Source organism: Brachycentrus maculatus, unplaced genomic scaffold (assembly GCF_059751285.1).
Source record: "Brachycentrus maculatus isolate JH-2025_06_01 unplaced genomic scaffold, ASM5975128v1 h1tg000440l, whole genome shotgun sequence".
NCBI classification, from domain to species: Eukaryota; Metazoa; Arthropoda; class Insecta; order Trichoptera; family Brachycentridae; genus Brachycentrus; species Brachycentrus maculatus.
In genome coordinates, this window is record NW_028281188.1 from 345,275 (window position 1) to 357,908 (window position 12,634).

General features: G+C 36.8%; 1 protein-coding gene across 1 annotated transcript; it reads right to left on the reverse strand.

Annotated features, from left to right (window-relative positions):
- Nucleotides 1–215: 215 nt before the first annotated feature.
- On the reverse strand, nt 216–12,356 carry bys (Bystin). Its single transcript, XM_088271394.1, has 9 exons — nt 12,138–12,356; nt 11,892–12,015; nt 7,803–8,058; nt 7,144–7,300; nt 5,399–5,524; nt 4,783–4,848; nt 3,987–4,195; nt 2,552–2,702; nt 216–428 (listed from the first exon to the last, which is right to left on the reverse strand). Exons 1-9 carry the CDS (start codon nt 12,270–12,272, stop codon nt 354–356), a joined length of 1,299 nt encoding a protein of 432 aa, XP_088127520.1. The 5' UTR covers nt 12,273–12,356; the 3' UTR covers nt 216–353.
- Between the last annotated feature and the right edge of the window lie 278 nt (nt 12,357–12,634).

Here is a 12,634-nt window from a genome sequence, read left to right on the forward strand (position 1 = left end):
TAGAAGTTGAATGACTCTACTGCGAAGGCCGTCCCCCAATAGTGGCGTATAAGATCCAATATTGGGAAAGCAGTCCTCCGCGCACAAAATATTTGGCTTAATTGTAACAACGTATAACTAAGCAAAAAGCATTTATAGCGAGATGACCTTTTGAGGGCTGTTCCGGACGAAGGAATACGGCTTGCAGCAAGAGCCCTTTTGGGGGCCGGCGGGCGGCTCGTCTGCGTGAGCGCAGTGTCCTTTGGCACAAATGAGGAATGTCCGTGGTATATAATTTAAGTTTTTAAAATAATATATAAAATATATATATATATTTATATAATATCTTTGTCATAAAATAAATAGGTTGATGATTAATCTGTAACCATGGCTTCTTCGGCTCCCATCTCCTCATCCCTGCACTTTGCGCTTTGTAGTTCTCTTCTTATCTGAGAAAAACAAATTTTGAAAATTATATTCAATCACGAATGCAAGGTCGAGATAAGCATTATGGATAAAATTAATGAAAAAAAAGCAGTAAATTAAATTTATGAGTGTATAGAGTGATCACCATTGGTCGGCAACGTGTGGCTCGGGAGCCGCATGCGGCTCTTTGACCTTTTAAGTATGGCTCCGGCACACAAATATGAACCCCCATGAAGTGTCAACATTTCTTTTGAAGCATGAACCTTATTAAAAGCAAACTGAGAAATCGTCTTATTGACAAGAACCTAGAAACTTGCCAAAAATAACGACATTCGTATCGAGTATACCCGTAATTTAATAAAGATCTAAAATTATGACTAAGGTGTACTAGAATTGCAAATGTAATAGATTTGGCTTTAAAGAAAAAAATTTAATCATTGTTATGTGTATATTTGTGGAGGTCCTCACCAAAACGTTACATTTCCATTATTTTAAGTAATTAGGAATTCTAGCTTGTAAAATTGTTACATTTTGGTCCGATCGAATGATTTCATCCTTATTTAACACGGGATTGGTCACATTTTGTCGCAATTTTAATTAAGATTTCGATAGAATACAGTAAACAGAACAGATTTGCATGTAAAGGATTTATTTGTGCAATATTAAAAATGTAACTTTTTGGCGAGGACCTCCACATTTGCTTTTTTAGCTAATTAGTTTGCCTACCACTGACTTAACCCTTAACACTCAAGATACAGCAAGCGCCGCTACAGTGCCACATAAAATATTAATTCCACTCGTCAGGCGCCCCAGTGGCGCCACGAACAATAGTCATACGTTGTATTGTTTACAAAATCCAAGGGTGCACGGACAGGTTTATTAATATATTTGTAAACATAAATAAGCACACTTATTTGCTACCTTTCCAAAAAAAAAAACAAATTTTCTAAGAAAATCTTAGTTTCTTCTCATATTTTTGCTAAAAATAATCCTCGAGTTGCTGGAGACCTATATCATTTTTTTTCTCAAGTGAAAAGGGTTAAAACAACTTCTTTGTTTTCCATCTATGTTGAGATATTATATATTAGGGGGTTGAATTAGTTCTTGCCGTTTATAAAAATTTCAATATTTCTCTGTGATTTAAATAAATTCCTTTCGTTTTTTTTTTGTTTTCCTGTCCCCCGCTACCTCGAACACCCACGTGGCACTTTCAACCGCCTCAAAATTAAGGCTATGGGCCTTGTTCATCGGCAGGGAAACTGGGTCCCGTATGCTCTGAAGGAGAGAGATATGGAAAGGCGACTTTGCATGTGTGATTCGCTCTTGCAACGGCATCACAGAAAAGGTTTTTTGCATCGCGTCATCACCAGCGATGAGAAGTGGATCTTCTTCGACAACCCCAAACGCCGCAAAGTCATCTGCCAGCCAGGTCAGCCACTCCCTGCTGAAGCCAGCATTGCAAAACGCAACATTCACGGCTCAAAAACGATGCTTTGCATTTGGTGGGATCAGCAGGGAGTAATTTTATTCGAGCTTCTCAAAGCAGGCCAAACAGTCAGCAGAGGTTGACAGCAGAGGTTTATAAGCAGCAAATGATCAAACTGAAAACAGCGATTGAAGAAAAACGTCCAGAATACGCAGCCAGGCACAAGTCGATTCTCATTCTGCTCGACAACGCGCGCCCGCATGTTGCCAAAGTGGTAAAAGAACAGATAAACTCCTTCGGCTGGGAGGTTCTGTCACACCCGCCCTACTCCCCTGACGTCGCACCATCCGTTTTGGTCTGTTTTGATCCATGCAGCATGGATTATCGGGAGAAATTTTCAAAACTTATCGAGAAGTCGAGTTATGGGTTGAAAATTGTATTGCCTCAAAAGACAAGGTTTTCTTTTATAGGGGAATACGACTTCTTCCTGAAAGATGGGCCAAAATAGTCGAGAAATAAAGGCAATACTTTGAATAAATTCTTACTTTAAAAAAAAATATTTTCAATTCAAAATATTACAAAAAACGGCGAGAATTAATTCAACCTCCTAATATATATAAAGAAATCGCCACCCCATTAAAACAATCTCCAGGCTGAAGTGATTACGGGACATTATGCCTTATTTTTGATAATATCATGAATCCAGAGACTGGGTATTACTTCTGGCGTGATCGAAGGATGAGACTTCTTCCTGAGCAGCGCCAGCAGGGCCTCCCGCTGCTCCAGGGAGATGTCGGCCTTGTAGCGCTGTGCGAAGGTCAGCAGGGCCTGGTGCCAGAGCACCGGCATCTCGCGGTTGTCCTTCTCGAACCTGCCAACACACCGTCACTCTTAACGGGATTTCACCGAGACATGTGGACAGAGGTAGCTAGCTAACCCTGCCGATAATATGGGTGCTCACCGATATTATATATATATACAGTGAAACCTCTATCTATCGTTCCTCAAATAATCGTTTTCCCGGATGTGTCGTTTCTTTCTTCTATCCCGACTTAATTTCATACTATACTAAACCGCATCGATCGTTTCTCTATCACCATTTACCGCATTTATCGTTCTAATTAAGCTGCATATGTGATACATTTTGTCTGTTATTTTTACATTATGGGATAGAAACTATCGAAAGATTGTGTAACCGATAGCAGGAGAGGTCGATATTGATGAAAAGGAGCCGCTGCCTGTACCTGCATTTCCAGAAGCGTGCACAGTCTTTGAAAAAAAACTTTCTATAACGCACATTCAATAACTGATGGTGAAAAAAATACTATTTGCAAACCTGAAAATATACTATTGACTTACGAAAATAAAACAGTTATAAAACAAAAGTTTTTTAAAAAATTCTATTCATGTTGGTATTTTTTTTTTCAATAAATACATTTGCATCGGAAACATGTATTCTTCTTAGAATTTCAGCCTACGAATGGTTATGCAGAATGGGAGGACGGTATCTTTACTCGGCCGTATCTATTTGCGTATTGACCTCTTAATCCCGCATTCATTGTTTTCCCGCATTCATAGTTTATTTTAATAGGTCCCTTTAAAAACGATAGATAGAGGTTTCACTGTATATGGTTAAATTCCGTTAATTTGAAATTAGAAAAACAAAAAAATTACAAACATTTTTTTATTACTATGACATGACAGTCATAAGTTTAAAATAATTCATAAAACTGATCAACTGATTGGTTTTAGAACATACACAGTATTACACAAAGTGACTTGAAGACGTCTCTTGTTGGCCATATGCTCCACTTAGGGAGTGACATGAAAAGAAGGAGAAGAATCGATCAAAGTATCGTGACAATAAGTGTCACCTGTCAGGGAAACAATGAATCATGTCCATATGTTCATTATTGTAGACCAAATACAGATTTAAATTATTTTTTTGCACTGGGCTCAAGTAACACATCAAAGTTCAAGTACATTCTACAGTACCCAAATGTCTTTCATAATTTGATGGATAATGCTTACATCAGCTTTGCAACTCGAGATGGAAATTCGAGATGAACATGACAGAGTGACTTGAAGACGTCTCATGTTACCCGTATGCTCCACCTAGGGAGTGAACATGGAATGAGAAGAAGAAGCTTTGTACCTGAGGAAGTGGAGGACCGTGGCGTCCACGACGCGGTAGGGCAGCGCGTACTTCTTGTCCAGGAAGATGCGGATGATGATGGAGTTGGCGCCGGTGTAGTGCATCTCCGCCACCTTGAAGAGCGCGGCGCACGAGTGCAGGATGGGCACCGAGTTGCGGGACAGCACCGACCCCACGATCACCGCCTCCCGCAGGGTGCAGTTCCCGGACTGGAACAGTCACAACACCCCGTTTGTATGGCGTATGGCAAAAAGTACAGAGTACTCCGGGCAGTATTCAACTTGTGTTTATTTACAACATTTTGAGTATGTCCAAATACTTGTTCACAAAATCAAATCCTAGTGTGAAGATAGTATATCGCTTACTCCTTTCAAGAACGTCATAAATCAAAAATCGTCAATTTTCAGTTGTGCATGTTTTCGGAATGCCCAGAAAATGTACTATATCTCAGCAAAGGCCGCATATTTTTAACTCAATATTTACCCGCTTCAGAAAGTATTGTTTTTGCATTTTGAAGAAAAGGTATTGTATAATAATTTTTTTAAATATACTAAATATTTTTCAAATGGAGAAAAAACCTTCAGGTTTTACCTAAAAAGTTCTGTTGCACAATAAAAAGTTCAGTAAGTGGCTTGATATTTATTTTTAATACATTGTATTATATTTTTTAACTTTAAAAACGTTATCCTGAAAAATCAAGTATTTTGATTTATGATGTTCTTGAAAGGAGTGAGCGATATATCATTTCAAATTCCGGCATGTGTCTCATGATAGGAAGAGATATTGAACAATTTACCTCCAAGAGCGGCAGAAGAATCCCCTTCATGAACGCTCCGGGTTTGTAAAGAGCTTTCCGCAGTGCCTGCAATCAAACATATTATTATTATTATTATTATTTTATTTTCTTGTTATATCAGAGATCTTGCTATATTCGTGATCGTTGTAACCGAGTTCGACAGTATGTATAATGTCCTCCTCACCTCAAAATTTATATTTTGGCTTGTTGATGACAACACCTGTAGAACGTATTGTATTATTTACTATAATAAATGCCAGAACAGGTATTTAGTGTACCTAGTGAGGATAGACAGCGCACAATATGTTTAAAAAACTAATTTTAAATTTCTTCTTCTTCAAACTCTTATCCGCACCCAATGGTGCATAGGGCACTGCGACATAAAAACGCAGTGTTATCTGAATTGTTTTTAACACATGAAGGAAAGATGATCAGCCCTCCGCTTCAGGTACCAGTCCAGGGTAATATTGAATAAAAAATTACAGTGAAAAAATCACTTGTATTTATTTGACCCTGGGAATCGAACCCGGGACCTCCAGAACGGTAGCTGAGCATTCTGACCATTACACTACGGAGGCGGACATGTGTATATATACATATTACAAAAAAATCTAACCTGATACAAGTGAAAGTTGATTTTCTTGTATTCCGCGATGTCGTCCCGCACTCTGGGAAGCAACACGAGATTGTAAAATCTTTGCGCCATTTTTTCTTTCAGATTGGAAGCGAATATCCTGGTCGCCTGAAATCAGAAAGGAAACTGCACTGTCAATGGGAATGAACTGGTGAGGATACATTTTCTAACTAACTAACTAACTAACCATCACGCCGCTTCTCCGCAGGGGTAGGTAGAGAGAATAGAGCGCCACACCACTCTCTCTTTGCAAACATTCTTCGCCTCTTTCACGTTCAAGCATCTCCTCATACATACCCGCTGATTGTTACGACTCCTAACCTGACCACTTTCAAGTATTTGGCATACCTGATCGTGCCATGTTTTTCTCGGTCTTCCTCTGCTTCTTTTCCCACTAACATTCGCCTCATAAATTTGTTTTACCGTTCTTTCCTCACTCATTCGTTCTACATGTCCAAACCATCTCAACACACCTTTCTTGATTTTATCGATAATGCTTATCTCAGCTTTGCATTCCTTCCTTATTTCACTATTCGCACATCTATCATACATCGTTTTAGGATACATTTTCGTAAATTCAAAATTATTAATACATTATTATTCAATATAAAAGAAGACATTCTCAATACATGTAAGCTTAAATTTTGGTATAAATTGATTTTAATCTAATTAGAGTGTAGAATATACATCAAATAATTATGTATTTACGGCATATCTTTGAATTTAAAAATAATCATTTGATTGTAGTTACCATTTTTCATATATCGCTCACTCCTTCCAACAACGTCAAATATCAAAAAACTTGATTTATCAGGAGATTGTTTTTAAAGTTTAAAAATATAATAAAATGTATTAAAAATAAATATCAAGTCACTAATTGAACTTTTTACTGTGCAACAGATCTTTTTAGGTAAAACCTGAATGTTTTTTCTCCATTTGAAAAATATTTATTTTACTAAAAAAACTAATTAAACGATACCTTTTTTTCAAAATTGCAAAAACAACACTTTCTGCCCTGTAGCGGGTAAATATTAAGTTGAAAATATGCCGCTTTTGCTGGGATATAGTACATTTTATGGGCATTCCGAAAACACGCACAACTGAAAATTGTCGATTTTTGATACATGACGTTGTTGAATGGAGTGAGCGATATGTGTATGATGAAAATACATGAAAAAAAGCAATTAAATATTTTGAGTGTGCCCAAATCTTCGTTCACGAATCCGGGTTTTGTCCACTCAGGAGTTATATTTTTTTTCATATTGATATCTCAGAATTTCATAGAGAAATCTACCAACGAAATTTATTTTTTCAATACAAAAACATTCATTTGATAATGCCCTAACAAGGCGAAACAATTGTCACAATATAAATTTTTATGTGTTTTTTGTTAATAAAATACAACTTAGTAGACTCAAAAAATCTGTGTTTGATTTAAAATTAATACATAAAAAAAAAAAAAAAACAAAAACGGTGTTTTAATTTTAAAAAATCAATTATGTCTAATTTAATTTCACAAATTATTTATTTCCATCGCTGCAAATGAATAATTTTTTACTATAATGCTTTCATGTAATACATGATTATATTACGGAGGAATACAAAAATTGTGAACCCGTATCTATTATATTTTATATTGATATTCTCATTGTAAAGGTCGAGCTGTAGTAAATACATATCACCGGGAGGGGAAACTAATATAAGATGAAAATTGAACACTTTGTAACCTGGTAAACTGAAGCGGCAGACCACGAGGCCGGCTCCGTGATGTAGAGGATCTGCTCCCAGTTCCACAGGTTGGGGATCATCTTGAAGGCCTTGGGCAGCTTCCCCGAGCGGTACTTCTTCAGCACGTCCCTCACTCCCTCGTATAGCTGGACAACCCTGAAACAGAGATGCCCACACTGAAGAGAGCCGCGAGGCAACAGTGAGGTGATATTCCCAGATACAACTTATTAGGCAATTAATACAGCGATTGGAGGCCACGGACAGCTAGACCCACCAACGAGTCCATTTGTCTCTGGCCAATGTGTGTACACGACGGATTCTCCAGTTCTTTGGACACGTTGCGCGTGGCAATCATGATAGCCTGGACACAGGAGTGTGGGTAGGCCTCAGACAAGATATTCCGGTGATATTAGGGTAGTGGCGAGCCTGCACTGGAAGAAAGTCGCATCCAACAGAGGACTGTGGAAGTCCCAGAGGGAGGCCTTCGTTCAACACTGGGTACAAGAAGAAGGCTGAAGTTAGTAAGTAGTACGGAGGATATAGTCAGATGGGGAAGTCAGATGTGGAGGTCCAAGAGGGGGGGCCTTCGTTCAACACTGGACACAAGAAGAGGTTGAAGTAAGTAAGCGCATGTTAGAAGAGGCGTGTCTTCTCTCACCTGGGGTCCAGGTCCTGGATCTGCATCTGCTCCTCCCCGTCGGAGAACTGCGAGTCCAGCTCAGTCTGCTTCTCGTTGATCTTGTCGAGGATGATGTCGGCGAGGTTGCGGGTGGGCTGCGGGTGGCGCGACATGAAGGTGCGCAGGGCGCGCTCGTCCTCCTCCTCCACCGTGATGCTCTCGTAGAACAGGTCGGGCTCCTCCGGATCCGGCGCGTCTTCTTCCTCTTCCTCCTCCGTGTCGCTCCCCGATTCATCTGGGGAAAGACCGTTACACTAGAACCCGTGTATCTAGATCCCTAACACCTATTTAACTGTTGGGTAATATATCCAAAATTAAACAAGGTTTATTGGATTGAATTCAACATTTATTTATGTATATGTTAATATGTGACGCGTTTTGGCTTATTAAGACATCAAACACTCCTACAAACTACCTAAACACTAGAGTGTTTGATAATGTCTTAATAAGACGAAACGCGTCACGTATTAACATATACATAAATAAACATAGAATTCAATCCAATAAACCTTGTTTAATTTTGGATATATTAACCAACAATTCAATATGGAATTCTACCAACTGTCTGCAGTTACAATAAATAACGTATTTAACTATATTAGTTTTTGACTCTAGCATTGATGAAAAAGAATATGGAAGTCTGGGCATTTCCGGGGCTTATAACCATCATGGGCTAGTTTAAGTGATCACTTTACACACGTGTAACATTAACCAATTGTACTCGTGATTGACAACCACACTAGTAAAATTCTAGGAACTTCGATATATTGTACATATATGGTTCAATTTCGAAACATAGTGCTAAAATCACTAGAATTTAAAAATTTCTTCCATATTCTTCTCCATCTATGTTGAGATGTCAAAAAATAATACGAAAAATAACTCCTGTAATTGGAGATAATCCAGATTTGTGAAAAAGTATTTGGACACACTGAAAATGTTCTATTTGATTCATTATTGACTATTTTATATACTTAGCTATTAAATATTTTTTTTTAATTTTATTTATTTAATATAGAGTACTTTATAGTTTTTCATCCGCCTCTATGGTGTAATGGTCAGCGTGTTTAGCTACCGTGCTGGAGGTCTCGGGTTCGATTCCCAGGGGGGGGGGTGAAAATAAATATTTGGAATTTTACACTGTAATATTTATTTAATATTACCCTGGACTGGTTCATGAAGCGCAAGAGTGATCACCTTGCCTTCATGTAAGTAATGATCAATATAACACTGTGTCAATTCGATGCAGTGCCCTATGCACCATTGGGTGCGGATAAGGGTTATAAGTAAGTAAGTAACTTTATAGTTTACTTTATTTAATATAGAATATGCAAGAGTTTTTTAAAAATAATTTAGTTAATTTTCTTGACATTTCTACTTTACAATCTGAAAATGAATAACGGAGTTCTCTCCTATAAAAAGACTAATCTCTTATTTACTGTACCTACTGAGGATAGACAACGTGCAATATGTTTTATAAACTAATCTCAATTTATTATTATGAGAAATAAAAAGACTTTGTTTTTATATTATTTTTCGACATCTCATCAAAGATGAAGAAGAATATGGAAGTCTGGGCATTTACGGGGCTTACGACCGTCATAGGCTGGTTTAAGTGATCACTTTACACACGTGTAACATTCACCAATTCTACCCATTATTGACAACCACACTACTCAAATTCTTGGAAGTTCTATATATATGAACCAATTTAGAAACCTTGTTCATGAATCACTAGAACTTCACTAGAGACATCTATTGGTGAGATGTAAAGAAGCTTTTTATTAAGCAGAAACTCTTATATTGGTATGTGAGATCCGAATCCTGGATTATAATCACACACATGAGAAACGCCAGAAAATACCATTTTCATTTTTATTATTAAGCTTATAATTTGACCAGATACTTTGTTTTTGATCCACTCACATATTTCTTATTTCTCAAACATATTTATTTCTCAAAATAATAAATCACTTTGATCCACAATGTTAATGCTTTCAATATTCAAAATAAAAAAATATATTTTGCCATATTGTATTATTTTCTATAATGAATGTCCATTTTCGGCACTAAATTTGTGTAAGTATAATGTAGAACAGGTATTTACTGTACCTAGTGAGGATAGACAGCACGCAATATATTTTAAAATAATAAATGTAATAAAACCCTTATCCGCACCCCAATGATGCATAGGGCACTGTGTCTTACAAACGCAGTGTTATCATGATCGTTTTACACATGAAGGAAAGGTGATCAGCCCTCCGCTACCAGTCCATGGTAATATTGAATAAATATTACAGTGAAAAAATTACATATATTTATTTTTACCCCCCTTGGGAATCGAACCCGGGACCTCCAGAACGGTAGCCGAGCGTGCTGACCATTACACTACGGAGGCGGACACAATTTTAATTTTACCATATTGTAATATTTACTATAAACATTGTCCATTTTCGGCACTAAATTTGTGTAAGTATAATGTAGAACAGGTATTTACTGTACCTAGTGAGGATAGACAGCACGCAATATATTTTAAAAACAAATTTTAATTTTACCATATTGTAATATTTACTATAATGAATGTCCATTTTCGGCACTGAATTTGTGTAGATATAATGTAGATGTACTCAGAACAGGTATTTACTGTACCTAGTGAGGATAGACAGCGCGCAATATGTTTTATAAACTAATTTTACTTTTACCATATTGTAATATTTACTATAATGAATGTCCATTTTCGGCACTGAATTTGTGTAGATATAATGTAGATGAACTCAGAACAGGTATTTACTGTACCTAGTGAGGATAGACAGCGCGCAATATGTTTTATAAACTAATTTTACTTTTACCATATTGTAATATTTACTATAATGAATGTCCATTTTCGGCACTGAATTTGTGTAGATATAATGTGGATTTACTCAGAACAGGTATTTACTGTACCCAGTGAGGATAGACAGCGCGCAATATGTTTTATAAACTAATTTTACTTTTACCATATTGTAATATTTACTATAATGAATGTCCATTTTCGGCACTGAATTTGTGTAGATATAATGTAGATGAACTCAGAACAGGTATTTACTGTACCTAGTGAGGATAGACAGCGCGCAATATGTTTTATAAACTAATTTTACTTTTACCATATTGTAATATTTACTATAATGAATGTCCATTTTCGGCACTGAATTTGTGTAGATGTAATGTAGATGTACTCAGAACAGGTATTTACTGTACCTAGTGAGGATAGACAGCGCGCAATATGTTTTATAAACTAATTTTACTTTTACCATATTGTAATATTTACTATAATGAATGTCCATTTTCGGCACTGAATTTGTGTAGATGTAATGTAGATGTACTCAGAACAGGTATTTACTGTACCTAGTGAGGATAGACAGCGCGCAATATGTTTTATAAACTAATTTTACTTTTACCATATTGTAATATTTACTATAATGAATGTCCATTTTCAGCACTACACTTATTTAGATATAATGTAGATGTATTCAGAACAGGTATTTACTGTACCTAGTGAGGATAGACAGCGCGCAATATGTTTTATAAACTAATTTTACTTTTACCATATTGTAATATTTACTTTAATGAATGTCCATTTTCGGCACTGAATTTGTGTAGATATAATGTAGATGTACTCAGAGCAGGTATTTACTGTACCTAGTGAGGATAGACAGCGCGCAATATGTTTTATAAACTAATTTTACTTTTACCATATTGTATTGAACACCCTTTTCACTGTGTTGCAAAAGGAACATATTGTAAAAACATACCCATTTTTATTAAATTTGCATCTAATACGCGACAGACGCTGTGGCGTAGTTGGGTAGACGCTCGACTTCGAAACTGGCATCGCTGGTTCAATTCCCGCCAATTGCAAAATGAATTCAAGAAAGAATTATTTTTAATTGGTCTGGGTGTTTGTGATGTATGTTTCACATTTACCTTCCCTATCCTTACTATCCTATCTGCAGACAAGCCTCTCAAAGAATGGGCTTTGCGAGGTATTTCATTAAAAATAATAATAATAATAAATACTACAAGCAGTACCTTGTTTACGAAAATGGCGTGGAAAAACGTATGGAGTTATTTCACCCCCAGAAGCATCTTCTACTTCTTGTTGCTGTTCTCGGGCAGCCGACAGAATTTTCTTAGATAATCCCGCGTCGACAAACTAAAAGAAAGACAACACAAAATAAGCCTTTCAATACAAGACGTATATTTATTTTAATTAGAAGACAATCAAGGTCAAATAAAAAGATCGATAAACAGCTCATTGATGTGATAGAATAATACCTCTTCGTCCTCAGCTTTGCGTTTTCTCGAGCTGTCACGAGTCCTCTTTTTGGCAACGTTTGAGTCGGTGATTTGTTGATCCAACGGGACGTTTTTCGACGCTCGGGCCGGCTTAATCTTGTTCGGGTTCCCCATATTTTGAAGCGTGCGGTGATTTTATATTTTCACAATATGAAGACTGACGGCGGAGCACATGCGCTCCCTGTCGATTGGTCGATATTTTTGACACATTCAGTGCCAGTGTTGCCAAAGTACAATATGTATATTTTTTTTATTACACCTAGACAGGTACCAATAATTACACATGGTAGAATTACGCATGGTGAGGTAGATAAAAACTTTTAAAACCCTTATCCGCACCCGATGGCGCATACGGAACTGTATCATATAAACGCACTGTTATCTTGATCTTTAACATATGAAGGAAAGGTCTCTATTTCAGGTACTAGTCCAAGGTAAAATTGAATAAATATTAAAGTTTAAAAAATCACTTATAT

What these genes read in the sequence shown, in the direction of transcription:
- bys (XM_088271394.1), bottom strand. Translation starts at nt 12,272, where the DNA reads ATGGGGAACCCGAACAAGATTAAGCCGGCCCGAGCGTCGAAAAACGTC. An exon ending in ATCCAGGACCTGGACCCCAG is followed by an intron (nt 7,301 to 7,802) that starts GTGAGAGAAGAC and finishes TCTCTGTTTCAG; the next exon opens with GGTTGTCCAGCTATACGAGG. An exon ending in CTGCCGCTTCAGTTTACCAG is followed by an intron (nt 5,525 to 7,143) that starts GTTACAAAGTGT and finishes TTCTGATTTCAG; the next exon opens with GCGACCAGGATATTCGCTTC.